The 27,281-nt window shown below is 33.8% G+C and overlaps 2 protein-coding genes across 3 annotated transcripts; one reads left to right on the top strand and one right to left on the bottom strand.

The window, feature by feature from the left end:
• Window positions 1–241: 241 nt before the first annotated feature.
• Window positions 242–13,905, bottom strand: LOC123561764 (interferon-induced protein 44-like). Its single transcript, XM_045354365.2, has 6 exons — window positions 13,758–13,905; window positions 9,336–9,442; window positions 8,909–9,091; window positions 8,026–8,166; window positions 4,955–5,129; window positions 242–4,167 (listed from the first exon to the last, which is right to left on the bottom strand). Exons 1-6 carry the CDS (start codon window positions 13,777–13,779, stop codon window positions 3,872–3,874), a joined length of 924 nt encoding a protein of 307 aa, XP_045210300.2. The 5' UTR covers window positions 13,780–13,905; the 3' UTR covers window positions 242–3,871.
• LOC123561765 (uncharacterized) lies at window positions 13,314–27,281 on the top strand. 2 transcript variants are annotated; one of them, XM_045354366.2, is made up of 5 exons: window positions 13,314–13,458; window positions 14,748–14,984; window positions 15,196–15,313; window positions 20,683–20,889; window positions 26,850–27,281. In XM_045354366.2, the coding sequence occupies exons 1-5, from the start codon at window positions 13,390–13,392 to the stop codon at window positions 27,077–27,079; spliced, it is 861 nt and encodes a 286-aa protein (XP_045210301.2). In that variant the 5' UTR covers window positions 13,314–13,389; the 3' UTR covers window positions 27,080–27,281. The 2 variants fall into 2 exon arrangements, with proteins under 2 accessions (XP_045210301.2, XP_045210302.2); XM_045354367.2 differs by lacking the exon at window positions 13,314–13,458 and adding an exon at window positions 14,063–14,261.

Below are 27,281 nucleotides of genomic sequence, written 5' to 3'. Positions count from 1 at the left end.
GCCACTGACAAACCTGGTTCTATGTATTCCTTTCTGTTAAATATAGTGGTTCTGTATGAATTCTGAAATTCATTGGTCCATCCATTGAGCCCCCACACCGTATATTGGATATCATTGTTTCTGTATTTATACACTATACAGTATAACTACTAAAACCAGTAAAACACTATATAGTCTACCACCGAAAGCACAATAAAGTATCCGAAACAAATAGCACCCGAAAATGTAACACACATTAACATTGGTTTAAACAATATTTTATTCAACAAATAGCATGTGATTACAATATATGTTACAAAAGCAAGGGATCAAGTAGTAAGCTAATAAGCTTTTTTAGAATCTCTTTAACATTGAGTTGAGCAGCAAATGTTGCGCTCTTTTAGCACAAATTATATACACCAGAATTTTACGAATTTGTAAAAATAAAATAAATAGCAAGTAAAGTAGTTTGCATTAAGGGATATAATTAAATTCAGAACAGTTGACTTCCCCATACGTGAGATCCGCTAAGATACATGTTCGTATCATAAATCATTATATAGTTGAGAGAATTTAACGAACTAAATCAACACCATAATACACCAGACATATACCGGAAAAGCTCCTAGCAGTACAAACGAACACGCACATGCCACAACAAGTCCACTAACCCAATAAGACAAGATTTAGCTTACCAAAACGTTCCTTCTATAGCGCATATAAAATATTCTTTTTAAGGGATATTGTTTTAGCATAATGTTACAAATGTTTAATGATGCAAAGAGAAAAATTTGTTTTGTCATTTTTGGTGCAAACTTAACTGTTTAAGAACTAATCTAAGTATTAACAGTTTTATCATAAACCAAAGTTGTTGTTGTTGTTTTTTTTTTTTTGTTTTTTTTTAATATAAGCAAGTGCAGTACATATTATGCTTTTTGGAATCATTTGTCTTACAGTCTGTATTTCAATTCCGGATATTTTCATCACGCAACTACTCCAGCGATTACCCGCACACTTAATACATAGAGGATATTTGTTTGTTTGCAGTGAGATATCGAAATATATCATCACCGATAAGGGAGACAATTCGTGAAAATATCAGAATTGTCTCCCTTATTGGTGATGATATATTTCGATATCTCACTGCAAACAAACAAATTTTCTTTTTATTCTATGCTAGTTTGTGAAGATCAACAAATTTTCTGTTTATTACGTGCATAAATGTTCATATAAATCCAATATTTCATGACGAAATTCGGATTTATTTAAGCTACCGTGTTACATATGATACATCCGCTAAATTACCATGGACACTTAGGCACATTAATATCGAATATTGGTGATATGGTTCATTAAATCAACACGACGCCATTTTGTTTTTAAAAACAAAAACTGCATTTAAATATTTTGTGTAAAAATACATAGTCCGCGGCTAACAGAGACATTGACAAATGCCGGTAGTTAAGTAGAAGCATATTTAAAACTTTTCGGGTCAATCCGTCAGTTCGTTGAATAACCGGAAGCTTGCTTTGTTTACCAAAACACACGCTGAAGGTCAGATTAAAAAAAACAAACACTAGAAATCTAAACAACTGTGGAATATGCGTAAGTCCTTGGAAAATCAAGCTGCAGAATTAAATATCATCATGGATTCAATAGAAATAGCTAGGAAATATTGATCTAGGAGCTGCATAGCATAACAAAATGGATGGAAGTTGGAACACGACTGTCTGGGCTTGGAGTTGGAGTGGGAAAGTACTTCGACGAAAAATGCTGGCATATTACGTAAGGTTGAGTTGATGTCTTGTGATAATTAACTAAGACAACAACCAACTGAATGTGTTGTCGCCAGTAAAATCTACCACACGACAGTGAACCAATGGAAAAAAGTAGAGGAAACGCACATGTCTGTAGCTACATGAATGGCAAGGCCTAGCAACCAAGCTGACAAAGGTAGCATTATTTCTTTTGCAAATTTAATTATATAGCTAGCCTGTTCTATATAGGATTGTCTAGCAGTTCCCGACTCCTGTATTGCTTGAGTATTAGTATAATCCAGTAATTTTAAAGGCAGCTAAGGGAGGTAATTAAAGAATATATTTCAAGGGAGATCATTTATCTGGAAAAAAGGAAGTTCGGCACTGTGAGTGATATCGATTTATATCTCACTGCTATTTTCCAGTATTTCACCAATAAGCATAAAATAAAAAGGAATTTCATACATGCATTTACAATTCGAAAAACAAATCAGGAAGGGTAAAAAGTACGCAAAAGAAAGCATTTGCAAATCTGAAATTTGTATATTGAAATGTAAGAAGCTAAAAAAATCACGTGACCAGGGACAATTTCATTACGTATTTTTTTTTGGCGGGAGTCTATTTTTAGTTGATGCATATTCATTTCATTAATCTCGATTCTTAACTAAGATATATTCAAATGAAGAGTTACATTATTTGAACTTTATTATTGAGCCTTGTTGTCTTGTTGTTCTGTTATTTTACGTAGTTGTATTGCACTAAAGATTGAAATAAAGATTGATTATGCGTAAACACATTTAGGGCTAGAGGCTATTGGTAATGAATATGCATGCGTCCAAGATGACGGCGCCCAACGAGAATTCGGATTCCTTTGACGGTACCCTTGTATCCATTACATGCTCAGTCAAGTGTGACATGTTCACCATAAGTGTTCCTTCCCTTAAGAAGGAACAATTAGTTTCGATGCTGCATTATATACGGGCCCGACATTACTACGCATTTGCACTGGTTCAACATTTGCATATATATACTCAAATCTCTCTCTCTCTCTCTCTCTCTCTCTCTCTCTCTCTCTCTCTCTCTATATATATATATATATATCTGCAAAATATATTCTAAAATATGTACCCTTTTAGCTGAAACCTCGCCATGTTCCTAATGCTATTGTCACGTGATGTGATATGACATGTCATTGGTGTTTCAAAAAGCGGCATTGTGAAAATTACCTTTAGTGTTTTCGACGACTTAGGGCTTTGTGCAAATGCGATTTACTCTAATTATATACGTTCCACAAGGGAGCAATCAAGATATTATGATAGAGCTCAGCGAGACAAAATAAATGATTATTTTACATTGACCAAAATTGACATATGGCGTTGTGGAAATGAGGCGAAGCCAAATTTAATAACTTAAAACATGGTAAATTTCTATAAACTGAATTAAAAGCCTCAAATTTTCTGCAATCCGTTTAAATACTCTAGCTGGCAAAATATAATACCTTGAGACCAAATGTCGGAAAAATGAAAAATAAGCAATGTCGGAGTATTGAACTCCAACCGCCTATGTGATAAACCGTCACGAATCACTGCACTATTCTCATTAGTTATGACTAGAAGAGAGTCTTATCTTAATAAGGCAAATCAAATCATGCTGATCTATCTAATCGAAAACGAAAACAAGTCTATGAATTGAACTCATAAACGTCAAAGTCAAACTTATACCTGTTTATCATCAACACAACAAATATCTTAATTCCATCAATATTGTTTTCTGTACATTTGCATTACGTTAATAATTAAACGTTTTAAACTCAGGAGAACTTGCGAATATTTAAAAAAAAAATTTTTTTAATATTTCTTGCAAACAAACATACCTCCAAAACAAAAATAAATTTGGCCAATTATGTACCCTCTTATCATTCATATTATACTTGTTGCGAAAAAAACCCCAACAATCTTACCCTTATGTTCGGCCGAAATTTGCTTTAATTTGATGTAAGATGGGTTAGTAATTTCAAATACATATAGTTTCAAAAAGTTTGTTTTGATATTTTCTGCAGAATATTAAGCTAATGTTATCGTCTTTCCCTTGATATAATAAAATACATTTGATTTTAACTACTTGTAATATAAATGTTATGACACAATACACTGTTTCTTTACATCTGTTTTGACGTCCTCTATTTGATCTGATGCATATTGCAGGATCTGCCTCAGTGCTAGCAAAATAAAGATGCTTTTTTCCTGAGTAGTTTCAATATCCAGCTCATAATTTTTAACTGGGTGGATATTTCCTTCAGGAATTCCGAATATCTCATATGCCTTTGTCACAGCTTCGTGTACTGCGATACTTCGAAATGTTGTATTGATGTCAGCCGCTACTTCTGAACAAAGCTTGTCAATTTTGGTCAGAATAAGAACAGCCGGAATATCTGAAATTTTGTAATGAAATGATACGGAAAACTTATAAAGATTTATGCAAATAAAAGTAAATATCGGTTCTCATTCAAATTAAATCTGTATATTCTATCTTATGAAATCTTTTGTGTTTCTAAGTGAAAAATGTCATAAACATTAATCATTAAAAGTAACAATAACAATGTATATTCATTGTATCAGGTTTGAATCTTTGTTTGTTTGTTTTTGGTTTAATACCTGTTATCCACTTCCTCTACATAAATCAGAGGTGGAGCCCGAATGATTTCAGACACGGTATCTTTTATCAGATCGTCACGGAAAAGAAACGCCTCGCCGAAGGACTGAACTCACGACCTATAGCGATCTGCAGATCCGCTCTCCCTATTGAGCAAGGCGGGCGGGCTGAGCTAGGATTTAATTGTTACTCAAAATAAAATAATATACGTATTACTGCATATCATTTATGTCTTATTTCATTATTATTATGTCTTAAAATAACTTTTAATTTGTATCTGAACATAAACACAAATAAAGTAACGATAAAATGTAAAAAAAATAATTGAAACTACGATTTAGACAAAACGGGATTATTTTTGTGAAGTAGAGAATTGTTTGAAAATCATGAGAAAATTGTACTTCAGAATAAAAGATAACATTGGCATAGAGAAACAGTTTCCAGCTGGCACTATTAAATAACCAGTTTGAAGGAAATAACAATATACATTTCAGTGGAATTAGTTTAATTCTGTTTTACTAGTAGCATACATACATGCTCTGAGAAATTATATTATCTTAACATACTTAAATTTTTTGTTCCCTCTTGAAACGCCTTAATCTTTGTTATATAAGGACCAAGTATGTTTTCTTCAACAACTGTTGAATCCAGAACAAATACAACACAGTGAATCTGGTGTTTAGCCTTAGGTTTTCGTCTATAACAAGGATCACTTTCTGCGATCTTCGATCTTGGGTTAAACTGAAATAATCTAAATCATTTCATCAAAATATATATTTCACAACATTTTTTTCAAACCTACACATGATCCCTATAATGGCCCCGAGATCACTAGGACCTTTGTCCTTTCACCAACTGGTCGCAAAAACAATAGTGGTTATCTACTGACCACAGGCAATCATTGTAAGACGTTTGACGCCTATAAGCCAAAGCATTCTCAACATAGCATTCGTCCGCTATTAGTAAGAAACCCTGTCGACAGACAGAAAGACAGACAGACAGGGTTTAACACAAATACTGACTAGATTAGAGCAAACTTGTGGAAACTGTTTTTATTACAGGTTACGCCATACCTTAAAATTTAAAGCTGACGTAAATTTTCGATAATCTGGACATTATCCTGATGCAGGGCAAAGTCAATGTCATCATTGAACAAACGATTCAAACTCGATAGGGATCATCTGCCAACCAAGATTTTTTTTTGTGCCGAAGCGTTCTTCAAATATTCTCTTCATTCTCAAAGTCACTGTGACTTTGACTTTTGACCTGCTGATGCAAAATACACAAGGGGTATTTTACGGGGTATTTTACTAACCAAGGCAATCATCCTATGACGTTTGGCGCCTGTAGCATAGCATTCTTCAGTTATCGATTTGAAACCGTTTTCAGTCGCAAGCTCACTGTGAAACTGACCTTTGATCTGCCTATCCTTGAAACAATATGGGGTTTTTAATGACCACAGGTAACCAACCTATGAGTTTTGACACGTATAGGCCTAAGCATTGACCGTCCATCCACAGTGAATGTCCTACATGTGTCTCCGACCACAAATGGTGAACCGTGTGTAAAGGAAGTCTTTCCTACTACTTTTCGTCACAAGACGATTAAGTTGGCTTTTAGTGATGAAAAAACGTTATCGCTTCAAAGAACAAAGAAACTCAATGAAGACTGGGACTTCTTAGTTTAATTTCTACTTGTTAAAACTGTTTTATTAAAGACTCTCTCAGTTTTAAAAGTCTGTTTTCGTGCACCATGTACATACATTGTGCAAAGCTCTAATTTTTATCAGAAAGTCGTATTGTGTCTGATTTGTGAAAAAATTAAATGTCGAAAAACAAAGTTCTTAAATTTTGACCGCTAATACTTAGATAGATCAAAGCTTCTACTTTCTTTTCTTTATAAACAAGTCAATTTGACCAACGTCTCCTACACTATAAACGACGTCGACGTCAAAGCTTTATTACACTAGTGTATTATCATTTTTAGCTCGACTATTCATAGAATAGTAGAGCTATTGGACTCGTCCATGCGTCGGCGTCGGCGTCCGCGTCCGCGTCCCGATTTTTGTTAAGGTTTTGTATGTAAGCTGGTATCTCAGTAACCACTTGTGGGAATGGATTGAAACTTCACACACTTATTCACTGTAACAAACTGACTTACAATGCACAGGTTCAGTAACTCTATTTTGCTTTTTTACAAAATTATGCCCCTTTTTCGATTTAGAAATTTTTGGTTAAGGTTTTGTATGTAAGCTGGTAACTCAGTAACCACTTGTGGGAATGGATTGAAACTTCACACACTTATTCACTGTGATGAACTGAGCTACAATGCACAGGTTCCATAACTCTATTTTGCTTTGTTACAAAATTATGCCCCTTTTTCGACTTAAAAATTTTTGGTTAAGGTTTTGTATGTAAGCTGGTATCTCAGTACTTACTAATGGGAATGGATTGAAACTTCACATACTTGTTCACTGTCATGATCTGACATGCACTAAGCAAGTCCCATAACTCTTTTTTTTCTAAATTATGCCCCTTTTTCGACTTAGCAGTTTTTGGTTAAATTTTTGTATGTAATCTGATATCTCAGTATCCACTAATTGGAATGGATTGAAACTTCACACACTTGTTCACTGTCATGATCTAACATGCACTGTGAAGGTCCCATAACTCTACTTGGCATTTTTACAAAATTATGCCCCTTTGACTTAGCAGTTTTTGGTTAAGTTTTTGTATGTAAGCTGGTATCTCAGTATCCACAAATTGGAAAGGATTGAAACTTCACACACTTGTTCACTGTCATGATATGACATGCAGTACAGAGGTTCAATACCTCTACTTTGCATTTTACAAAATTATGCCCCTTTTTCAACTTTTGTATTCATTCAATTGACAAGGCTGTTGAATAGTCGAGCGTTGCTGTCCTCCGGCAGCTCTTGTTATGTAATGGCTTTATTACACTCCCACGACGTCAAACATGTGATAAATACTATTATCCAAATAGCTCACACTATAGACATTTCAGAAACGACAGTCAGTTATATTTTTACAGACCGTTTGAAATAAAAGAAAGTTTGTGCTAGATTGGTCCCCCATTTGTTGACATCAGACCAAAAGTTAAGGCAATTAGATAGTGCCAAAAAAACTGTTGAAAATATAAAAATTGTAATCCAAATGAAACTTGGGTTTATTATTATGAGCACCAGGCAGATAACAAAAATTGGCGGAGTAAGCCTGGCAATGCCAGTTTTTGCAAAAAAAGGTAAAACAAAAAGTGCCAGGTTTTTATATGTCAATTTGCTCAAATTTAGTAGGTTCATGACAATAAATCCGCCAAAAGGTCAAACTGAACTTTATCTTAGAACAAAAAATGTTATTCAGGTTGAGCCTCCAGCTTATTCTTCTCTTTTTCTTATTTCCATTGTAAAAATGCCCCCATGTAAACGCTTTGCTCTTTGAGGTGGATTGGTTCTGCAGTAGTCAGTACGTGTCTCAACAGTATATAAAGGGGAGACTACTGTGCAGCATAAAGGACATGGTAGCAAGGCATACGAAGACCAACGACTGATTTTGATTGAATCACCTTCGTATGTCCAATAAAATATAAAAAAATCTTGTTAAATTATTTATTTTTATACCTGGTAGTCTTTCTTGATATGTCCCTTCAGAAGGTACACAAGATCATCCACTAAAAGTCCACCATCTAGCACTTGTTCTAGACCCATACTATCACAAAGGCAGCAATTTTGCAGGAATCCCACGTCTTTATACTGGTCATACTAACAAGCGTTTTATATGTTAGTGGTGTATATGTACCTATTACTTAAATAAACTATGCAATACTTCGAAACTAGGTCTTTTTATTCATATGTAAATGTACAAAATGTAAATAAATGTGACCAACTTTTGTGGATATAAAAATGGATAAAGATGAATTGTTTCCTTACATGGACAACAGGCAGTCAATGAAATATTTCTTTCTATTTGCAGTTACATATGTAATGTCGTCCTGCTTTATAGGCATCGTTACTATCTGACAGATGCCTTACCTTCTTAACATATGTAATTTATCTTTCATTCTCAGGTTACAGAACAGAAGGATTATTGCGGACGCAGTGGTCGAGAGGGCTAAGACGATTTCCTACGGAGGTGAAGGCCCCTGGTTTGAATCCTGGCTACTCCCAATGCGGTGTGTCCGTGAGCAAGGCATTTTATCGCAATTGCCTCAGTCGACCCAGCTGTAAATTGGTACCAGCAAATTGCTTGGGGTAAGGTATAATTAGTTTTAACTGTTCGTAAAATAGGTTTACCTTTACCTATGGCAAATATGATTACATGAACATGTTATTATAAGCTTATAAAACCAAGAAGACTGACACTACAAATATAAATATTTGTCACAAATTTAAATCTGAAATGTATAATTATTTACAAATTAATTACATGGTAATATTTATTTACTCGAGTACAATTACCCATTTCTCTAGCATTATAGTTACAAAACTGACAAAATATACATACATTTCTCGTAAAACTTGTGTCTTTATTTCCAGTATATGCCTTATTTATTTTGCGACCTGCAGCTACTGTCAAAATAGAATTAATGGTCGATGATTTTCCTGAACCAGTTGGACCAAGAAGTAGTATATTTGCAACACAGCCCGGGTTTATAGCAGTAATATCGGTAACCAAAGAGTCAAAAGTCTGGAATAAGAAATACCCATATACAGGAAAATACTGGAAAGTGCATAGTTCTACTTCAATTTCATTTTAAAATTTCACAAGACCTGATGTAAACAATGCAAAATCATTTCCACATTGTTGGCTGTGTATCTTGAAATTTAATATTTCATTTAACGAAGAGTTTATATCAGATTCGTTAATGTTTAACCTAGAGCAGTAGTTGGATAATCTATCAAAGAAACATGATCATATCAGAGATACGTACAGATTCATGCGATCTCCAGGGTGTGTCATAAAGCTTTGGTGGTGGTGTTTTAGGCCGTGCTTTAGGCGGTGGTCCCGATTGTGCTAGCGTTGTCTCTGCGTCTGTTTCTGCATAAGGCAAAGTTCAAAGAATCTTATATTTGTCTAGAACGTTTTTTTCCCTCAAATATCAACAATTAACACAAAACAGTATGTGTTCTAAAGTGTAATTAATCAATTGATTAATTAATGTAATGGACATTATACAGAATTTGAGAAATTTTGTATTTACATTACCAACTGACAGTAAGGACCATCAAATTGATGCATAATAGAGCTCCGCTTAAGCCGGTGCTAGAGGGCGTGAGAGGTGTTGTACATTTTATTACCTCTCATGAACAGACTCAATCAAACCGAGTCTGCTATTATTCTTTATGGTTGTATTCAATGCTTATATGATTTTATTGATTATTTTTTAAAATACCTGTAGGAATAGCATATGGGTTATTTGAATGTTTTTCTCCCAGCAACAATATAAACTTGTATTTTAGTTTGTTCGTAAATTATGTTTATTTGAACGATGCTACTTTTTCAGTTATATCCATAAGTACATTACTCTAATAAAATCCGTGAAAAGATACTTTGGGAGTATAAGCAACCAAGCAACATAACAGCAAAATCGGTTTAATTGAGTCTGTTCATGAGATGTGATGAAATGTGCAACACCACTCATGTCCTCTAGCACCAGGCTTACAGTAATAATGATAGCTCTCTGTGATCCCAAAGGACCAGAAAATATAACAACACTGAAGCCAAATAAGGGTAAGACTTTCTGGAGCCGCCAGAAGTCAATCTATGATCATTGTTTGATAGTTAATAAAATATGTGAAAAGATTCTTTGGAAGCATAGAATGCAACCAAACATCATAAGAACTGACGCATCATAACAACAGACATTGAATTTTTAAAATATATCCAACAACAAAAAAAAATATGATAAGTTCCTACGTAATCTCTTGTACACAACATATGGCATCATAATTATTGTCCTCATGTTTACAACATATTACAATGAATTTTCATTTCAGTCGAAATAAGTCACCAGATACTATTATAAGTTTCTAACAAATGTAAGAAAAGTTGTTTTCTTTTAATAAGCGTAAAAGGACCAAAATGGTAAAGTAATACAAATAACTATAAAGTGAATTAACCATGTTTACTTGAATGTAGTTCATGGATTATACTATAATATTATAAGTTGTAACAGTACATGCAAATTACAGTATACTAACGACCTTATGTTTAACATTGCCAACATTAACACAAAACAAAATGTGTTCTAAAGTGTAATTAATCAATTGATTAATCAATGTAATGGACATTATACAGAATTTGAGAAATTTTGTATTTACATTACCAACTGACAGTAAGGCGACAATGATAAAAACAGGAAACAACATGTCGCCGAACAAGACAACAATGAAAATGCTGCAAACTATGTTTGATTGAGACTTTTCATGGACGGTAGAAGAAATGCATGCTACTGTCAATGCCCTCTAGCCGCGGGTTGAGCAGACCCCAATTCATGTACAATAATACAAATAAGAAACATTAGCAGATGTGTTCATACGGTGGTGTACATGGAACCTTCAATGATACATAGGCGTCAATTTAATGAAAAGCAGCGTATGGTACCAAGTTAAAGTGATGGGTTAGCCCTAAATTAGAAAAGAATTGTTTAATTTAAGGTATTGGACCCCTAATAGTAATGTTTAAAAAATGGCATTTGCTTGGTATATTCTTAAAGCTGACCATGTTTCGCATTGTGTTGCAAATTTTAAACAACTTTTACCGTGCCGTTTTTTGTAAATTTTGTATAATTTATGGAATTTCCTCAAGCTCAAGTAGAGACAAATTTCAATGTGATGGCCACTATCTAAAACGTTTGCAGATAATTCATTACAGCATTAATTTTGATATAAGAAACATCAAACTATTATTAAACAATTATAAAACACAAAATAAAAACGTAAATATCTTTTTTTTTCTAGGGTGCCTGTAGTAAACAGATTTAATGAGACGAAATTTTAACTCCAACATTGAAAAATTAAGGTCGAATCCTATTGGTCTGTTTCGAATTTTGCTCACTTCATTTAAAAATAACCTTGGGGCAGAAGTAAAACCTACCTGCATTTCTTCCACAATATGTAATCTAAAGAACAAAGGCAAAATAGAGAACTTTTACCGCATGTAGCTCAGTATTTTTAAAGATGTCTAACTCTACCCTCCTGATTCAGAGGTAAATTCACTTTGAACAGCAAGAAATCGCTTATAAAATGAAAATTTTCCACTTTTGTACAATAAATCCATAATAAGTCTTGAAAGAAGTAAAAACTTACCAGAAAAAAAGGAAAATATGGGGAAAAAATGTTTGGTCCCGAAAATCACAGTCAAAGTAGGTTTATGGTAGGAATTGAATACTCTTCAAAAAGGAGTACTCTATTACGGGTCCAATACCTTAAGAGAGAGTGCATCCGAGGTTATGGAGCTTGAAAACAATTTTTTAATAAACGTCAAAAGACAAAATTTAAAAGCAGACACAATATCCAAAGGGAGATTAAACAATTCCCAAAGCTAAGGAAGCCATCACAGCGGGTCTTCATTTTTTCACTTGTCATTTGTAACTGTATAAACAGAAGGTCATAACTAAGTCACGTTGTGCCTTTTTAGTAGGACAACACTGTATTTCGCAGAATAGTAATGGAAGCAATCTCGTCATTTCGGTCAAAGAATGCTTAGAAAAATAGGGTGTAATTTCTTACAATATAAATAGGTACTAGTATTCCACCCTTCTGATACCCTGTTATACACTTGATTTAAGTGCTTCAGAAAATCAGAAAAAAAAACATCTACTTATGGCAAAAATCAGATCTTCGAACTAATCAATGTTCTTTTTTTATTTCTCCCTTAGTATTCGCTTGGCAATTATTTCGTTTAACATACATTGTAGTTATGTTTTAAATGATCTATATGGTTTCTGTTTCTTTCATATTTTTCATTACTCTTTTTGAAAACGTTATCTTTTTTCAGAAGGAATGTGTTAGAATATTTAGAACATTAAGAAGCACTGTAAGTCTAGTTATGTGAAACTTTTATTTCACTAAAAAATAGGGATTTTGGCAATTTTACGTTAACTTTTGATAAAAATCTTTTTTTTTCTGTTGACCTACTATTACTATTATAGTTTAAAAAAAGATAAATGTTCTGGATCTACAGTGTTACTTTGAAAATTTTTTTTTATAGAAAGTATATTTTAATTACAATCTGACTAAAGTACATCTCCAATTAACGCTAAGCTTTAGATCTGAAGACGTGCTATTGATAGCCACGTTCTGACAACCCTTCCGCTAGCCAATAGAGCCTTGCTTTCAACATTTTGAAAGTGAAAGTAGAGGTTTAAAAATTATATAAAGCCTGGGTCTTTCACGTTTATAATTCTTATGACGACCACATCATGACAGCGTGTTTCGTGAGGTATCAGATGTCACGGTACGGACTTGGTCACATTAGGGGAGAATATGTGTCAGGTAGTCGGTTAGCTCAGTCGGTAGAGCACTCGCCCTGAAGCGAGGGGTCCCGGGTTCGAGCACCAGACTGACTGTATATTTTCTCACCCTTTTACATTCGACGCTATTTTGATTATTCAGCCAAATGCTTGTTGTAACGAGTCGTCTAAGTGGTTCACATAAAAATAAATTTGCGAAATTAAAAATAGCAATATCGGAAATCCAAATATACAGAAAGTTGAATGTGAATAGGTCATCCTCAGATCTTCGTTTAGAAGATCAGGTACTTAGTCAGATTTATTTAAATCAATAAGTTTCTATGTCTACAATAATTTTTTCACACACCACACACATTAAGCTCAAACGCATAGAAGGCATAGGAACAATGGTCGGAAACCTTCCAACAGATATCAATTTTGAGGACAAAGCGTATGTTTCCTGCTCGCTTACTATCAAAGTTTGGCAGAGAAATTTTAACAACTGAAAACATGTAACAAATTAAGGACGAACATGGCGACATATCTTTATATGTCTTATATTTTTGGAAGTAATGAATTATCTAGTCAAGGTCAGTTTCAGGTAAGAAAATATAACTAAACAAATCGTTCTTTTTAATGAAATTCTACCAAATGGTAAGTTTGTTATGTACAAATATGTGGATTTTATACAATTAAAGGGCAATAACTCTTAATTTACAAATAAATCCGAACAAAATTGTGTGTACACAACCACATTACGGTGATCTAAATTCTGTTTAAGTTTCATAGTTCTAGGTCAAATATATCAAAAGTTATTGTGATATATTTTTCATGAACAGTGAATAAATAAGAAAAATATATAATTTTGTAACATGCACACTTTAAAATTCAATCATTTACCTTTAGACGAAGATTGTCCCATCTTTTTCTATTGCCACTCTTCTATATTAAAAAAAAAACGATGGAAGTTCCACAAGTATTACGAATAATCCAATCTTGTATTTAATTCAGTTTGGTTACACAAACTATTGTAATTGATTTACAGTGTATAATTTGAATATAACATCAACAATGATTTGGTTTGAGATATAAGCTCTGAAACAATACCTAAATTATCTTATTGTTTTATTATATTACATTTCATTCTATCCTATTATACCTTACTCGTAATTTGGCGACCAATCTTTCCAACTATTATTCTTAAGATACAAAAGGCTATACCTTCCGTCTCGTAACATCAAATAAACATGTTATATAGTTTTGTTATAACTAAATCATAAGTAACTACGTTATGTATATATCTGTTTGCAAAGTTTCCAAAAAGTTATAAGACCACATAAGTTTGTGTGTTTTTTTAAAAAAAACATGGAGGAAAATGTGCGGGATTTTTATGAACTTTTAAAGGTAAGATTCAAATTTGAAGAAAATTAGGAAATGGAAATACGTGTAAAATCTTCTGCAGAAACTTTTCTGAAATTAAAACTGCAGTTTTCTGGGAAATGTATTTCGAAAAAAAAACTTGTGTTTAAATATAACAAGTAGAATATAGTAGAAAAATACCACCAATATAACAATTAGTACTTATGTAGTTTATTTCCCACGTTATTTTGAGTTAGCGTAATAGTTTTATATAATTTACGGGGTTTCCAAGTTATAAAAGGGGAACATTTTTCTTTAATTTAAAAATTATATTCAGTTTCAAAAGAATCCGACGTACATAGATTTGTATGTTAAGCTTCATGTAATTGTGTATATAAGTAAACACAGATAATGACTATATACGCGAAAAACGAGACCCCACTCTTAATGATATTTCGTAAGTTCTAATTTAATCGGTCTTATTTTGTTTTCTTTTTTATCTTATTTATTTTGTTTATGTGTCTATGACAGACTCATTCCGAGCAAGTAACTGAATGGATGACGTTCTTGAAGGACATGAAATCAAACATTGATGGCGAAGATGGATGTAACTGTACAAGTCGATCCATTTCGGATCGTTTCCATGGCATGTTACGTTCAATATCAAGACAGAGTGCATACCAGCCGCAGCCAAAGGCGATTTCACAAACGAGGAGGTCATACATTGTTGACCGAGACGTTATCGATAGAGTTGCTTCTATTATTGAGGTACACCATTCAGCTTGTATATAAATGATATAATTGTTTATTACTATAAATAGATTTATCAACTAGCAGCTCCTCAATTAATCTACTGTAAACTTGCATTTTAGAAATAAGAATTAAATTTAAATTCATTTTGATTTCAGTTTTCCCATGACTGAATTTTGAAGAATAGGCAAATAGCTCAGAGAGTTTTTTTTATGTTTTCTGTTGAAAGGATACTAAATCAAAGGTAAAGATCTTAGAACGTAATGTCACAGATGTACTGAAATCGATGCAAGATTACTTCAAAAACAAGTCAGAACCAGAAAGGGAAGTTCCAGACAGGGAAGAAGGCAAGTATGATAATACTTGAAATAGTGTAAGATTATGGTTTATTTGAACTTGACAGTGTTGATATGTTATAAGGTATTTAGGAATAAAAATTACGATTAAACAATATAAGTGTAGACCTTTTTACACAAATTATTGGTTGCTATGCTATTCCGCGGATGTGTTTTGATTTTGACGCGCATGCGCTCTTTACGTGTGGTAAAAGAACGCTCAACGATAAGAAAACCTACATAAATTATCATTATATTACGAATTGTTTTGCCACTATAAAGAAGACTTCAGTCAAGTCCTTTATTATACAGTATGCTTTGATTAAAGACATGTATGTTATTAAGGGGACGCATACTTTGAAATTAGAAAAAAGTGGGTGGGGTATTAAAAAATTTACCTGCATAAAAGTACAAGGTTTTGGTAAATGAAATGAATACTGTTTCAACTGTTATAAGTACACAAAGGATTGCTCACTAAAATAAAAATGAGAAAAACTGAAACAAGAAAGTTATTGTTGAATTACATAAGACTTCTTGTGTACATTCAAAGTCAACAATTAAGACTTTTTGGTGCGAAAATAATAGTGCTTCACTTTGTCCAAACATTTATCAATGTCCTACAGATTCTAATTTAAAGAAAGAATGTGAAATAAGTTCACTGTCTTGCTTTTCATTTCGCATATGTGAGCTAAAACACATTATTTAGTTTGTTTACAAAGTAGTGCATAAGAAAAGATACGGTGGTCAAGGAATGCCACATTCCAAAACTAAAAGAGTATATTCCCCTTAATACATTAAACATTTATCGTTTCAGATGTCTAGTGGCTTACAATAAAGGCCTAGAAATGTTGCCATTATTAATTTTTAACTTGGTATTCATGAACTACAATGCACTTAAATATCAAAACACATTCAACAAACTTTTGAAAATGTACTGTCTTAAAAATCCCTAAAATAAGGTATGGAATTTGGTTGAGAGGTCCAATCAATGTGTATATGTGCAAAAGCAACATTCTAATCTTGTTCACAAAAGTTACTAATACACAGCAGGAATGTCAATGATCAAAACTGGACGAATATACAGTTATCCTCACTTTAATGTCATTTATAATTTGTCCTTGAATTCTCCACCATACTTTTCATAACTCTGTTTGCACGAGTTGCACGAGAATGCTGTCATTCACGTAAAAAACGGGGTCAAAGAAGTTGTAAATGCAATATCATCTAAACGTAATTATACAGTTCAAGATAAACTTCATCTCATAACGTAACGAACATGTATAATGTTGTAACAACAACTTTACTTACACTGATTTAAGTAGCAGTCGGTTTATAATTGACTTTATTGATTCATTTTGTGTTTTTGTTATTGTTGTCAAAAAGTATAACGGAAGTGCCTCACAACTGAAGCGGAAACCAGTTTGATGCGCAAAGTAGTCCACTGTAAGTAATATTTTTTTGACAAATGTCCACAGAAATTAATAATTTTCTAATATTAAAGACGAATATTTGAATAGGATTCATTATTTGATAAGAAATTATAATCATCGACATGTTTTTTTAAAAATCGTACACGTGCTGACACCTAAGTTGTCTCCCGTTATTTATTAGAGTTACTTTCGTCCGGCGCAGTAATACATTTGCAGTGAATCGCCGAGAAGTCGTGGGAAAATTAAAAACCATGTAAACAAACTAAAATTAACCACCTTTTCAAGATGAATTTCAAGTGATCGACATTATGCATTTAACCCGCCTGACCTGTGTAGCATCTTAGATATCTGTTCTAAGGTATTCATTGTGTAGAATGTCATGTTATGCCCTTGCAATGCTAATCCCACTCTGATTTTTTTGTTTACATTTTTTATCAATGAGAAATATGGCGTCCATCCCGAGATGAACTGACGTGGCGTTAAATTTTTACATGTTTAAGCAAACCTGGTGTGTTAGAAAGAAAATCTCATCCCTTCAACATTATTTGGAACACTGTTATTGTAAAAAACCTGTTTTTCCCTTATACAAAAGCTTAATATTTTGTGTTGAATGTACTTTCACAAAGACCTCTGTTTTCCTATTACATTCATAGTACCACATCCTTATCCACAAAATACTGAATATTACAGGTGTCCATCAGTATTATATCAGTTTAGGAATATGTTTTTTATTTTCCCACCATCGATTTCTTGAATATGCACCCCTTCCGTATTGCTGTATGAACTGTGAATGTAGCAATATGCGTCCCCTTAATTATATCTTTCCTGAAAAGCCTGCTTATTTTCGTCAGAAAAGAACAAACATTTCCAGTCTATTTCAATACATTATACAAATATAAAACCTGTTCCTTACATTTAAAAATGTCATATTTTCTTTCATTTTATCTATTTGTTCCACAACTTAAAATAGTTGTTGTATATATTATTCTCCGACTTGAGTGACATCTACATACTTAGGGGTCACGACTCCATGTCACTGAAGTTGCTGTTTTAAGTACAGTAATATATCGGAAATTATTACGTAACTAATATGCAAATGACATGATAAAACACAGGTCACCTATAGGTAATCAAGACTCTAACTTAATTTCGAGGGTGTTTTAATCAGAGCAGATCATAAAACTTACTGAAGCATATAAGATGGCTTTGATGTGACATACTTTAATGCCTTCGGTCATCAATGCCATAATAAGAACGCACTCGGATCAATATATCACGTGGCGGAGCTGTTTTGTGAATCAAAAATAAACATTTCACGTGATATCTAGTATTTTAAAATCTATAAGAATATACTTTGGAACTTTAATGGACATTTCCTTTTATAACGATGAAAGTGTAGTTATAAAAAATCTAAATTCGTAAGATATGAATCAAATCAAGGACTACATACTGAAGGACCCGCCCGCTTAGCTCAGTAGGTAGAGCGTCGGTCTACGGATCGCGGGGTCGTGAGTTCGAGGAACACTGGTTAGGTTAACTGCCCGCCGTTACATGACTGAAATACTGTTGAAAAACGGCGTTAAACCCAAAACAAACATACTGAAGGAAAATACCTTATATAAATTTCTATTTTTAAATCTCTTATGTTTACATGCTGGATCATTTTCATAACAATAATGTATCGTGTGCACTCATTTACCCGTAAATTATTAGATAATTATCATGAACTTGAATTGCGCAAAAAATAGGAACATAGTTTAACAACAGATAAAGAATGTAAGTAGAACACCTCTCCTCACTATCCGCCCCCTCTCTCTATTAAATCTGACCGCTGCATTCACCATCCGAACCACTATGATATTGCAAAATTCAAAGAATCGATAGAAATAAAAAAAATTTAAGATGATTACTATTTTTTGAATACAGAATGAATTGATCCCCATTTGGGTATAATTGGAGGCTGAACTTTGTTAATTGAACATTTTATTTTAAACTTCATTAGTTAAAGTATATCAGCTGTGGGTTTGCAAAGATCTACATCTATTTTCCATTGTCATGCGGTGAATATTTACTATAAAACAAACTAATTATTGATCCAATAGATTGAAATGAATATAACTTTAACGTAATTTATATTGTGCAGTCATGTCTTTTTGCCCTAAGTAGAGTGTGCATGCGCGAATATTGTCTCCCGTTGCTAGGGAAATAGCTCTCTGTAAAAAGGTCTATAAGTATCATTATCATATAACACTTTGTTCATATTCAGTTGATAAATCACGATTTCGTTCATGATAACGCAAATAAAAATAAATGTATAAACGTATCTTAGAAATGATATTTGTTATAGTTGGATTTTTCCAGATTTATGTAGTATCATTTTCATGATAAAACGTTCAATAGTGCTTTACATAAAACTGCTGCAGCCGCACCGGGCGTAAAGTTCGCAGTAAGACTGAACTTTCTTTACATCCTGAAAATGCAGTAGCGGAAAACATCCACAATTACGAAGATCCTGCAAAATGTTCTGTCATTGGGTTCGGATTTCTTAAGTGCTGCTTTTTGTCAAAATAACTTTTAATACAAACGTTTTAAGTATTCCCCGTTTTTAACTGAAACACGTTTTTTGTAACCATTTTATCCAATCGCGAAAAGCAGATAAATAGTCTTCTTTTGGTATCTGTTTGAGACACAGATAAATGGCGCTTTCAAGATAATTTCTGGACTTATATTTCTTTCCAGAAAGCATTTTCTGAAGTCTAGGAAATAAAAAAGGCCACAGGGACTCAGGTCAGGTTAATTAGGGAGATGGTTTACAACTTCCACCTTTTCAGAAGCACAAAAAAGAGACTTTAAAACAATCTCGCTTGTGAGAGGAGGCGTTGTCGTGTATAAGATGGACTATTGGCCATCCTTTGCTTGGACTTTTCATATATTTAAACTGTTTCACTTTTTTTCCGTACAGAGTTATTGACCAATAACTGTATGGCCAGATGGACAAGGCAATTGAACGACTGGCCCACAAGAATTGAAGAAAATTGCGTACAACATCTTTTTCAAACTTATGGCTCTCTTGGCAATACAGGGGCCTTTTTGATCTTTTCGCTTCCATACCTTATTATCAGCCATTCCCTGTGGCTCAAACATGTGCACCCAGGTTTCGTCACCTGCTAGCAAGTCGGGTATAACCCGACTTTCACAGTCTTTGTATGTTTCCAAATGTCCCCGGGCATATTTAAGGCGTTGTTTCTCTTGCTCCAGTGAGCAAATGAGGCACCCACCTAGCGCAAACCTTTCTCAGGACCAAACGCTTTTTTTAGAATTGTTTGCACACTGCCTTCTGATATGCCAGTACAACTGGCTATATCTTTCACCGGCAATCGCGCATCCTGTTAGACCGCAGCTTTTACAGCAGCGAAGTTTGCCTTGGTAACACGAGTTTTAGGCCTACCAGAACGGGTACCATCTTCGACAGATAATTTCCCAGCTTTGAAAGCTATAGCTCGCCTAAAAACTGTGTGCATCGGAATGGCCTGAGTTCCATATGTATCAAACAATTCATCAAATATCTGCTTTGAATCTATATCAAACCTAATACAGCATTTAATATAGCTATGAATTTCAGTCTTTTCGTACATTTTACAAACTGGCAAGTAAATTGGTCAGTGTATGTGACTGTCTGTACTTCAATTTGAAATAATTCGATCATTTGAAAAGCAGTTTGAACGAAATAAACGGATATCGTTAGCTACTGGAAGCACCATTCAAATGCAAATAAGCGTTTTAAGAAAAAGTTGGGATAAAACTACGGAAGCCCATTATTGACAGAACTTTTTGCAGGACCCTCGTAATATACCAGTCGTGATAAAGTATTATGTTCAACTTTTAGATTACGTAAAATAGTCCTTTTGACGAGTAAAAACGAAAAGCACAAATAACTATTTGGTTTTACAGCACCGCTTCCAGTAGTCCAGGTCTACGACCATGGAGATTACGCCGGAGATATTGTTTCCTCATTAACGGATACACTGCAAGATCAGTTCGTCTTGGCGAAAATACATAGTTTGGCAGATATTGACAAAAGCAAACCCCTTTTGATATTATGCCAATCTACATCAAGACTACAGCCGGATTTAAAATATGCTTTAGAGGAGTTTGACAGTAAGTTTTCTTTTCCAAAGATAAATGTTCCTTTAACAATGTGCGGCATAATGATAATTGTCATTACATACATTCAATTGTACTGAATAATCGACTTCCACTTTCAAGGCAAATAACAATTTCCGTTTGATTCTGACCCGTCTCGACGAGTAAGATTTTTGTTAATGTTACATTATACTAATTCAGTGCCTTTTCTTTGCATCCTGATACCTCATTTTCAGTGCTTTAGAACATTTTAATGATATGAAAACCATACATTGCCTGTGTGTATAACACATCTTCTTACCAAAAATAACAAAGTGCGATGTTATGATACATATAAGGCAGTAAATCAGTTTTGAAAAACATCAATCTCTGAAAATGATCGCAAGACGTTTGCTGTTCAGCAATTATGCGTGTGTAGACATTGACTCAATGAATAACACTTAAACCTGAAAATTCGCAATAAAGTGGTGTAGATCTTTTCTCAATACAATACGCAATAAAACTAAGCCAAGAATATAATTACCACATCCTTATATGACTCATTATACCAAATTTCGCCAACAACATGTCACTACATTCTGGACTACCTCACATGTTACACTAAATAGTCACTTCCTATTTGGTGTACCAGTAGCCTAAATCCATGAAAACATGCCAGTTTAAGCTTGATGAACATAAGTTTTCAAGGTTTAAGGGCTTGTTAGCGCGTCAAATTTCGTCCAAAATAGCTGTAGCGGCATAATGTATGATAACTTTTCCTCACTAGGACTTATCTGTACACAAATCACGCACGTTTACTGTAAAATGTACCAAGTCTCATCTTTGGCACTTAGACATTAGCAATATTTAGGCTGTAAATAATGCATTTTGGTTCAACGACAAAAAAAGTCACCAAAACAGTGAAAATATTTAACTCATTATACAGTATAACTACATTTTAGACTACTTCACATGTAACACTGAATAGTCACATCCTATTTAGTGTTAACAGTCCTTTAAACAACGAAAAAGACCGAAGCTAAGGCTTGCTTTATATGCGAGCAATTCAGATGCATAAGCAAGCCGAGAACCATCTAATGCAATAAATAAACCCAGACTCTTCGTATCCTATTTTCATAACAGCTCGATGGCATACCAGTGTATACATGTACTCCACAGTTCTTTCAGTCTCAGTTATGTCAAACTATTACAGAACAAACTGGCTGCTACTAGCTTTTACAAACAAAAACTAACCTTGTTATGTATTCTCTACGTTATTTCGGCATCATGCGACCATATCAAAAAATTGCTTTTTCAGAACAACCGAAAAATGCTGAAATTAAACATTCGAACGCAGATTGTAAATTGTCACTACGGGTCAAATATTCTAAGCTTAAATCCCCGTTCGTGGGCTTAAGGAGTATTGTACAATGTATACGTTCCGTTTGCAGCTTCAGTAAAGATTCGTAGCAAGTCAAGCATTGTGATCTCTGATATGCTACGCCTTTGTGATCACAGGATATGCATCAGCTACATATAGCTTATATAAGTACTATAAATATTAGGACATACAACGGTTGTAGAAATGATTGTCAGGCGAGGGCATGATACTATCATGATGAAGTCACAGACACTTCGGGTCAGAACACTCCCACCCTCCATCTCCCCTGATAACTTTCCGCATCATAACACGTCATCATACATTGGTTGAATCAAAGTACTGAGAGGACTGATGGGAGCAATGCTTTGCAGTTTCAAGACTTGATGTAACCCATTCATGTCAGGGAAGTACATACAGGCATTATGTAATGCACTTGCGTGTGGCAAGAAATGGAGTGATCACAACTTTAACAGTGCACAACAATAAGAATTATTAATTTTGTGTTCAATACACTTCTATATTTTGTTCAAAAGGTAAAGATAAAAAATCTAGTCTTATCCAATAGCAGTTGTTCATCGACAAACAAAAACCTTTTATTGCCAGGTTTGATAAAATGAAAAAAGATAAAGCTAGACAATGTATTTCAATCTCTTCAATACTTCTGTTTGCACTCTATGTCCTGACATCATGTGTTCTTGACAGTCTAACAGAAACAGGCAAACTTTGTAACACTTTATGAAAGTTTGGAAAGAAAGTCAAAATATTCAAATATGTGAAAGTTTAAAGGAACAGGATTTCCTTGAACTGACATTGAAAAAATCTAGACTATGTTTTCTAATGTGTACAATACTTATCAATTAAAAAAGTCAGGAATGTTTTTTGTTTCTAATAAGCATCATTTTAATCAGGAGTCGTCATTAGTTAACACACAAACACCTGTAAAAATATTTTTATAGGTTTTTTCCCCATTCCAGCTATTGCTAAAATTTAGTAACTGTTTTCTTAAAAATACACGTGATATATAATAATATTATTATCCATATTGTTTGGTATGTTTGTTGACCAAAATAACATTGTCTGTTTCAATTTTAGGTTATTTAATATACACCTGTATTTCAAACTATCATTATCATAATATAAGAAATACATTAAACACTATGAAAACGGTGATTCGTCATATCAATGAACCTACCGAACTGGCATATACAGTTAGGTTCGAGTAAATTAGGATACGAAACGCCCGTGGAAAAAGAACAAGATTTCCCTGGTGGTTCTGCCTTCGAATATCACCATCAGAAAATATTTGCACCCTCAGATAGATGAAATACATTAAACTGGTAACATAAATGTACATCTGCAGGGATGATTACCAACAAAATGAGGCCAAAATATAACGGGCACCTGTGGCAAGTTATCATCGCGGAATGGTGGATTACCTCCCATAGCAAACATTACTCGGTCTGAAAAATGATGAAAACGTATGTGTACGCGCAGTTATAACAGTATTTAGCGCACTTTTTACGTTAAACGATAATTTTCCTGCAGATAAATACCAGTTTGATCAGCGTATATTCAGGAAGCTCTCTCCAATTCACGGTACATATTCATATCGACGCACTCTGCGAAATCTGCTATATCGGCGGTTTCTTTGCGTCGGCACCGGCTATTTTTTACTATAAACAGTGCCCAGGTAGGTATGGGAGGCGAAATATCGAGCTGCCATCCATGATCATAGGAATGCTGCTCAAAAATAAGTAGAGCACGGAACATAAGATTATCTTTTCTATGTTTTATAGTGACTTTACTTTTTAATTATCAGCGATTTTGCTCGCAACTCGATGAAATTTGTTGATGGTGTACTGACATGGAACACTAGCCCGACTTTTTCCACAGTCTTTAACTAGTTTTTGCTTTGATATCATACATATCAAGCACACTATTTGTATTCATTTATCAATATTCTTCCAAATAATAAAGATAAATAGGCCGAAATGTAAATGGATCTTTTTTTAAAACCACCATTCTCATCCATCAGATGTTCGTCAAAATCCCGGGACGAACGTTCATCCGGGGAACCACGGTAGACCTCTGGTATGCGAGAATGAAAACTACTTACTTTCGGTTTTGTCGTGGCACCGGCAGTCTCTCCGCATACCAGTTTTTTTTTTCTTCTTTTTTTTGCACAGGCAGGCTCTCTGCATTACGCACAGAGAGGCTCTAGGGCTAATGACTTTTTGGAAACATTATAGCTTAATTAATTTGGTGTGCTTATCTGCTAACCTGTTTATAGCATAGCAAAGAATCGCCGGTGCCGACGCAAGAAACCGCCGATAAAGCATATTTCGCAAAGGGTCCGCCGATATGGATATGCACCGTGCAATTGTGTATTAAATTTTACATGTAGTAACTATTTGAAATTCAATTCATTTTTATGCAACTTCTGTGGACAAGACATTTTGATTAACGATTTACAGTTGATTTCGAGATCAAAATCTATAATTATACATAATATAAAATCACGAATAAGGACGGTCCGACCAAGTACATAAATATGCCTTTAATTACACAGTTTGATTAGTAATAGTACATGTATCTTGATAGTAGTTTGTTATAGTATACTATTAGCTCATTTGCATATCGAGGGCTTGGTGCAAAACTATTGTAAGTGTATATAAATAAAGAACAAGATACAACAGTTTTGCGCCAAGCCCTCGATATGAAATTTTTACTAATTCTATACTAATGGTAATACGATTAGTTGTTTGTTATAGTAGTTTGTTAACCTGTTTTTTTCGTTTGTGAAGCTTTAAAAATGTTCTTAATAGTTGGTGTAAAACAGAAGTAATCTGTTCATAGTTGATATTACGAATTCGAACAATGAGAGAAAAATCTACTGACGATTATTAGATTAGATAATAATTACAAAAAATCAAACTGTCAAATTAATTACCCCTCCATCTTCCCCCGAACCAAATAAGTCATAACTTCAAACTGACGAATAAGTATTGATTTTTCTACCTATTCTATTTCAAGTAAAACACTGTTTTTTATTTTATTTTTTATTATTATATTTTATATAGTATTATTTTTTATAAATAACATATCTCTTGAAAGTATTTTCTTAGACATGCGAAAAGTATTTCATTTCAGCGCTGTATTTTCTGAAATAATATTTTAGAAAAAACACGTGCACAGAAAGGATATTTTAACAGATTGCGTATCGGGATCTGTAGGATGTTGCCTCATATTTATAGATCCGCCTACTGATAAACGGTACTGACCGCCGCAAACTGATAAAGTTTCTCAATACACATCCACAACCGTGTCGAGGCACGGCGATGAAAAAAATCAATAATCTATCGGCTTATCAGTGGCGTTGCAATGCCATAGTAGTTGCTATTTTCACGCAGAATCATGAACACATTTTTTGAGCGTATTGAAACTAGTTATTGGATTTCAGAATAGGTCACATGATCAAAACAAGTGTCGGTTTTAGAATCGATCACGTGATCAAATCAAGCGTCTGTATTATTCTTACGCATAAGAAGAGCTATTATAATTTATATTTATATTGCAGTTTAGTTTTCTTCACATACTGTTGTTAATATAAAATGTGTAGATCTATCATTAATCATGTCTGGATCAAAAATATAATTGCAAAATGCATATGAAAGTTATGTTTGGTAAATACTTTGGAACTTGTTTTCTGTGTTGTCAGGTTGGTCATAAGCTCGACAAGAAAGTTGAAAGACGGTTTGTTAACTCTGGGGTCATTGCCCCCAAAAATCATTATCAATGAAGTTAGGAATGTCAAATCTATGACTATTCATACGTTTTGACACAGGTTGCACTGTCTGTCCAATATATTGAATATTGCATTTTTACATGTCACCACTAGTTTTGCAGTTAGTATTTTGGCGCAGACTAAAAATATCACCTGTTATTCTATATCTATTTTATCTATCCAGTCGTAAACGTTCATTTGCAAAACGTGACCGTACAATATATTTCCTTATTGCAAGTTAGTGGACGCACGTGCGTACAAAAAAGCTGCATTTTTTCCGTATTTGGACAGTTCAAAAAGTCCCTTGTTAAACATACGATAAAGCCCGAAATGCGTGAAAATGTTCCGAATGTAAATCGAGTGAAGTAGGCGCTCTATGCACAGAGTTTGATTATGCTTCTTGAAATCAGGAAAGCAGAACTACAATATTCAGTGAACCATTTTTAATTTAAACTAAAATAAAATAGATATAGAATAAAAAGGCTATTTAACATTGAACTGTACAATACGAGATATATTTGGACTCGTACCCAGCTGGGTACTCGTCCAAATATATCTCCGTATTGTACAGAACAATGTTAAATAACCTAATAGTACATGTTGAGCCAACCGTTTTACTGTTGTAATGCCAGCATCTGCTCCTGTTACAAGTAGTAGATACATATGTGTCATATTTGTTACAAAAGTCAGATCTTTTTTTAAAAGCTTTCTTAAGAAATATAGCATTAATTTCCTGATACCTGATGTTTTTCCCTTTTTTGTTGTCGTACGATCTAGAGGCCTGTGCCTTTAAATCTAGTCGTCTAAGAGTAAGTATTCATTTACTTTCAGCGTTAGATGATTTACATGCTTCAATTGTTGTGGTACATTCTAAAGAAGAGCATGCATTGCCAAAAACGTCGTCCCAGCTGCAAGTTACCGGAGAAGAGAGATACAAAAGCGTAAGCTTGATTGACGTAGCTTTCACGAGCGAATCGAAGTTTTATCAATGTAACATGAATTCAGAAGCTTTAAAAAGGCTAAAAAAGTTTGTAACAAGCACGGAGGCAACACCGGATTAATCAGTGTTTACATTTGTCAGCTTCAATGGAAACGTTTAGAAGTAAATCTAATTGTTTCATATCAAAGTGTAGAAATATTTCATCACCACGATATTTGATAAATAAAAAATGTCTTGACAATATTTCATAACAGACAATTAACATTTGACATTGCATTAAATGTTAAAAATATTCCGTATCAAACATTTATCTCAAAACTGTT

Source organism: Mercenaria mercenaria, chromosome 10, assembly GCF_021730395.1.
Source record: "Mercenaria mercenaria strain notata chromosome 10, MADL_Memer_1, whole genome shotgun sequence".
Classification (NCBI taxonomy): Eukaryota; Metazoa; Mollusca; class Bivalvia; order Venerida; family Veneridae; genus Mercenaria; species Mercenaria mercenaria.
The sequence above is the reverse complement of the archived record's forward strand: the minus strand, read 5'-3'. Positions and strand labels throughout refer to the sequence as shown.

What these genes read in the sequence shown, in the direction of transcription:
- LOC123561765 (XM_045354366.2), top strand. Translation starts at nt 13,390, where the DNA reads ATGGCGACATATCTTTATATGTCTTATATTTTTGGAAGTAATGAATTA. An exon ending in CTAGTCAAGGTCAGTTTCAG is followed by an intron (nt 13,459 to 14,747) that starts GTAAGAAAATAT and finishes TGTCTATGACAG; the next exon opens with ACTCATTCCGAGCAAGTAAC. An exon ending in GAGTTGCTTCTATTATTGAG is followed by an intron (nt 14,985 to 15,195) that starts GTACACCATTCA and finishes TTCTGTTGAAAG; the next exon opens with GATACTAAATCAAAGGTAAA.
- LOC123561764 (XM_045354365.2), bottom strand. Translation starts at nt 13,779, where the DNA reads ATGGGACAATCTTCGTCTAAAG. An exon ending in CCTGGAGATCGCATGAATCT is followed by an intron (nt 9,092 to 9,335) that starts GTACGTATCTCT and finishes TTCTTATTCCAG; the next exon opens with ACTTTTGACTCTTTGGTTAC. An exon ending in AGAGGGAACAAAAAATTTAA is followed by an intron (nt 4,168 to 4,954) that starts GTATGTTAAGAT and finishes ACAAAATTTCAG; the next exon opens with ATATTCCGGCTGTTCTTATT.